Source organism: Mya arenaria, chromosome 10 (genome assembly GCF_026914265.1).
Source record: "Mya arenaria isolate MELC-2E11 chromosome 10, ASM2691426v1".
NCBI lineage: Eukaryota > Metazoa > Mollusca > Bivalvia > Myida > Myidae > Mya > Mya arenaria.
The window spans coordinates 55,619,512-55,625,587 of NC_069131.1; the positions used below are offsets into that span (position 1 = coordinate 55,619,512).

At 34.0% G+C, this 6,076-nt stretch overlaps 1 protein-coding gene across 1 annotated transcript; it reads right to left on the reverse strand.

The window, feature by feature from the left end:
* Positions 1–1,921: 1,921 nt before the first annotated feature.
* On the reverse strand, positions 1,922–4,273 carry LOC128207002 (uncharacterized). The gene is made up of 2 exons (XM_052909784.1): positions 4,195–4,273; positions 1,922–4,071 (listed from the first exon to the last, which is right to left on the reverse strand). The coding sequence occupies exons 1-2, from the start codon at positions 4,202–4,204 to the stop codon at positions 3,128–3,130; spliced, it is 954 nt and encodes a 317-aa protein (XP_052765744.1). The 5' UTR covers positions 4,205–4,273; the 3' UTR covers positions 1,922–3,127.
* Positions 4,274–6,076: the final 1,803 nt, after the last annotated feature.

The window sequence follows — 6,076 nt, forward strand, 5'->3', positions numbered from 1 at the left end:
TACAAGTATCAAAACACAAAAGGTTACAAACGTTTGATTTAGTATTGAGTTTCAATATTTCGCATGCAAAACAAATACCCCAATTGCATATATGTATGTGTAATAAAAAGTTGGGAAACTTTTAGGGAGGAATGTTTTATAAAATGTTGGCTGAAAAGCATTTGTGTATGTTGTATGTTTTTAAAAGTCTTTCTACACAATAATTTTTTTCGAGATAACCAAACAATGTTGTGTGTTTTGTGGTGATTGAATTAAATTTAAGAAAGATATTACAATTTTGCATATTGTAACCAGGCAATAATTTCACTATGTTATTGAATGTCCTTTTTATTTGAAAAAAATGTTATCAAGAAACAACAATAAAGTACCAACATCCCAAAGTAAAACCTGAATGGCGAACATATCAACGGTTTATCAGCTAGTTGCCATTAAGACAATGTAGGTTGCATACTGTATATACCAAGGTAATTAACTGAGCCTGAATATTAGTACTACTTTCTGAACGACTCACTGTTTACTGATTGCTATGAACACCATATGAGGCTGACGTGTACCAAACACGGCAAACATGAATGCCGCTATCATAAAACTCATTATTCACCGATTGATATGAAAATCATGAATGGCTGTCGTGTTCCAAACTTATAAACAATGATTGTTGCTAGCATGCAACTCACGTTTCACTGATTGTTATAATTACCATGAGATTCAGACGTGTACGAGACTAAACAAACATAAATACCACTGTCATGCAGCTCGCTTACTTAATATTCTCTTCTGATTAATATGGTGTTTATATCGATCTACATCCAAGGTTGTTTTCGATGGAAATTTTGACAATGACCAGGGTGTTTCGAATCGACGATCGAAATAAGATCCGTCAAAATGGCAAACTACAAAGTATGAGCCCAACACCAATCAGTTTCGAATAATGTGTTCATTGGCGGTAAAGAAAAGCACAGAGAGCAAACATTCATCTCAAGATGCGGGGAAAGCGTTTGGGAAAATAAAACAACACTTACGATGAGGGTGAGAGTGGTCCAGTGCCCTGGGTTTTTCCGCATCTCACCGAAGACTCCGAATACTTGAGCTCGATCAGTGACACAGTATCTAAGCATCTTAATATGGACAACGTTCAATTGTATTTTATTATAAGCTTTAATAGAACTGAATTCAGAGAAAGCACACAAATTGACATAAACCAACTTGGACGCTCTCATCTCTTAATTTTGTTTTATATGATTTAGTAGGAACAGGGTATCAACAACGGAATCATTTGGACAAACCTTAATTAATTATCGAGACACAAGGTCGACCCCAAATTGTGTAAGGCTTAAAGCAATCAGACATTTTTAGTTTCAGCTTATTGGCAATATCAGCAAATACATGCCTTTGGCTAAGCACATATAGCATGGTACATACCCAGATGGTTTCAAAAAAGAAAACGAGATTGGTATCTGACAACTGTACATACGTATATCAATTAAGTAAAGCAATACATCAAATGCAACCAAGAAGCAACGCCAGCAAGAGTATCAGATACGTTCTGTCCTAGCCTTTATCACAAATTTTGTTAAAAGACCGTCTGTGTGGGCACAAATTTGTCTATAGTGTTAAAATATTGATTCAGGTTAACCTTAGTTCACATATCAGTATACAAATGACAAATATACATAAAGGTGATACTTTGATACAACCATGTTTGTTTTACATGCTCTGTTCTCTCTACCTAAGATGGTGTATCTCCCGGTTTCTATTCCTAATGCATGTTGTCAAAGCAATTCGATGGTATTCTTTATCACTCATTCCAACAAGTTTTTCAAAGAATAACTTAGGGCCTCACCCAACGCAAAAGTGGTCGGGGATGACGAAACAATAAGTTATTTCAAAAGCTCATGATTTATTAAGTTTTGAGGAACAATCTTTTTTCAAGAGTAAAAACATACATCATTTTCAAATGTGTTGGTGTTATAAAGAATAAAGCAATTTTTATAACGGAAAGTTAAGCTGAAAAAGAATTTGCATTTGTTTAGGAAAGTATGTTGACAATACATACATACTTTCGTGTCAAACTGCTCCAGATTTACTATCAACACTGTATTGTCGTTTCTTGATAAAATAATTTCAAATAATAAAGACATTCAATAAAATAGTGTAATCATTTCCTGGTTAAAATGTTTTAATATCTTTATTAAAATTGATGCAATCCTCAGACAAATCACAAAACATTGTTAGGTAATCTTAAATATTTAAACACAAATACATATTCATTGTGTAGAAAGACTTTTCCAAGAAAATACAAATGCATTTCAACCAGACTTCATAAAACATTCTTTCGTAAAAGTTTCTCAACTCCTTATTATACATACACATTATGAAAGGGAATTATTTATTATGCATGCTAAACATTTGACTTAAAAACAAAATCAAACTCTTGTAACATTTTAAATGTTGGTACTTCTAATCATCCTTTGCCTTGAGGAAAGCCCTGAACAATGTTATGGTGAATACAAAATGAGGTATACTATGATATAGAGCGTTAACTATACAACATTTGTTAAAAAATACATAGCAACAAAATACTTCAATCAAATTAACATAATTGCAATTTATGTATGCTATGTTTCTACATATTCGAATTCGGCAGATGACATTTGAATCACTTCCACAGAAAATTGCACACTTATGAGAGAAAATAGGATTTAGAGCGTTATCTTGAAATCATTTGTTAAAAGAAATGATTACGTTACTCAACATACTTTAACAACATCAGAAGCAATTGCAGTGTACATATGATATGTGTGTACATATTCGGTATCGGCATATGGCAGTTAAATAACTTCCAAAGAAAATGGCTGAAATCGTCCAATTTCACTTTTATCTTATTATAGAAGAGAAAAGTAAATACCCCAACAAGGACAAGAAATTGATAAAATCCCACAATACGTCCTTTTAAACCAAATCAATTTCGGGTTTGTGGGAGGTCATGTCAAAAGGTGACGCCCATAAGTTCCGCCCTCTCTAATCGCCCTGAATCAAGTCATAAATAAACTCATACTAATGTTATGCCAGTGACACGCTCACTTATGAGGTTTTAATAATCAGACACAATAACAATTAATATAAATCACTGCCATAGGAAATGGCTTATACCATGCATGATATGTCTTTGAATGTGTTGAATCCAGTCACAAATAACCTGTAACTGAGTCCTCGACACGCTCTGAAATCTCGTTATGAAAATATTATAATCAAATTCCCAGAATTTAACGCACTCGGGCTGACCCATTCTGTTGTAGTGAGTTTGCCATTTCCATGGAAGGGTTGAAAATGTCAAAACAGCAAAATTGAAAATCAAAACAGAGACTATGAGTACAAGAAAAATGGCGGTTGCAACCAAAGATATCAGAATAAGCAATTGCAATAGTTTTTGATTTTCAAGCGAATTATTAGATCTTATTAAGTTAAACATATTTTTCCACAAACAAAATGGAGGCTTTCCAACGGAAAATACAATTAATATTACCAGCCAACAATTATTGTTATGCAGTATTACGAGACCGTATGAGCAAATAAAGACATTCAAAAACAACAGTAAAAAGGCAAATGCACGCCGCGTTATTTCAGCATTTGAATGACACAAGTGCAAGTAGATGTAATTTACAATGCGCAGTGTAATTTTCGAAAATAGCACGTCATCAAACCAGCACAAAACGTCTTCCTTCTTTTCACTATCATGCCTTTCTTTAGGTTCCTGGTTAGATTCTCCCTCTGTGTTCACACCTTGCACAGCAGAAGAATCCATTAGTGCTACAACAGTCAAATTCTTTGGAAATGCTGTTCCATCATATGGCGCTTGCTTAATAACCGTAACAGCGCGACAAAGTGGGCACGAAACTATCTTCTTATTTGATTTCTTCCGGTCTGTTTTATCCTTTATAAAGCTCGATAGGCAATGTTCACAGAATGTATGTTGACATGGCAAAACACAAGGTAAATTGAATATCTCCATGCATATCGAACAGGTTATAATCTCCTCGACGTCTTCCATGTTGAAAGTCGTTGTAGTATCTGTGAAATTGACAATCACAAGTTTTATTTAAGAAAGGAAAAGAACTTTGGATATAAAAAATTAATGGATTGAAGTCGAGTTTTTAAAACATTTCAGCACAACATAAATAAATCTCAGTTTACCTGTTAACATTGTAGGTTTGAGTTTGTATAATATCCTTATAATCAATATCTCAAACCGTCTGTCCTGATAGCCGTGACACATTCAACCATGTTTCATTCGCTCATGTAATTATCGGTATTGAATTTCACTTCTCTTATTGTATTACACAATGGTAAACAAGGTATGCAAAGTATTGAAACTATTTTTGTAAAGCTGTAGTATGATCTAGTTGGCTTATGTTATATTAAAGAAGTTTCTGAACCCACAGGTAAATAATTTTAAATAATCATGTTTTTACTTTTTGAACAAGTGAGCATAATTTAAGCAGAAAGAACGATTTATTTTTTATTCCCCAATTCTCCTAAATGTGATACACATTTAAGCTAGTGTACAGAAAATAGCACCTTCGTCCAAGAAAGGGGTAGGTGCACATTTATTTCCACCGGAAAAGTTTACCATACATATCTATATGAAAAACTACAGAAACAAGCTCATGAGACGAAAGTTTAAACATTAATCCCGTTTAATGGAACAGCGTTAACGCCAACGACACAGAACACACAAACACATAATCACAAACCAAAAACATGGAACAACAGCACAACACGCCACAAACAACACAGTACATTTATACTATATAAAAAAAACTAAGTGTGTTTATCAAGTATTGTTAGGTACCTCCTTGGAACGGTCAGTAAATTGTATGTTTATTGGGGGGTTTAACCAGTAAGTGAGCACAACCTCACTCTTATCCCAACAATCCCGAATAAAGCAGAAACGTATATGGTAAGTCTTGTCAAATTATGCTTAAACTTGAGGAAACTTAATTATAAAAGAAACAATAATAAATTATTGGTAAACCCAATTAATTCTATGATTAGCCCCAGTGAGTGTTATACGTTTGTTTTGAATCAAATCGGCAGAAATAACATCAGTCCGGAGGGGTTAGGAAAGAAAAGTGTGGTATAACACATTACAGACAATCTAACGGTCGCAGGTGCGATTCTCTACCACAACACCAACAGAAGTAAGCGTCTTCGAGAGAGAAGTTAAACTAGGGACATGATTGACAGTGGTAAACACTGCTGCATGATAAAAAACAACAGAGTAGCTTTAACCGGGGAGGAGACATCCTGTCTGTGACCTATAGCTCACAACCTACAAGACACTCCCACTGGGTCCGACAACGATGAATAAATTTCCCGGTGGCTTCGTCAAATGATACTCTCTTTTGTATAATCTAGTGTCTAGTCCCTTTAAATGTACAATGCGTTTCTTGACATGTCAGCAAAACTTACATATTGACAGCACTGGAAAAATAAAAGTGTATAATATGTTCAACAGATTTAAGGCATCTGACCCACAAATATATCATTTTTCTAAATGTCTGGTGACCACATATATTATTAAACGGTTTTATATACCGAAAATAGGACATTTCTGACGATATTGTTTATTTACAGTTTCTTGTTTTTCTCCGGTGTTTGAATTGTTGTTGTTCACATCGTTATTTTCATAATTTTGCATTTTCATTTCTTCAAAATCTGCAAACTCCACACCAAACGCGATTCGTCCATTGTGTCCATTGTTGCAGTAAAGACGACAACAAACATGTATATAGTACTCTACATATATCATACAAATACTTTTTCAAGTCAAGGGAAGCAAATCTTACAAAAAAGGTAAAAAGTAGTCTGGATTTGTCATTTTGCATTTTTTTTCTTCAAAATCTGCGTTTATTTATTTTTTGCATAAGCCGATGCCGATGGATGTATTGAGCAGTGGTTTCAAAAAATAAACGAACATCTCCCCCTTTCTTAATGGCTGTTACCTTTTTTAACCTTAGCTTAAATGTTTTAGGGGTGAATTGAGAAATAAAAATGCTTTAATTAAGTAAGCAAA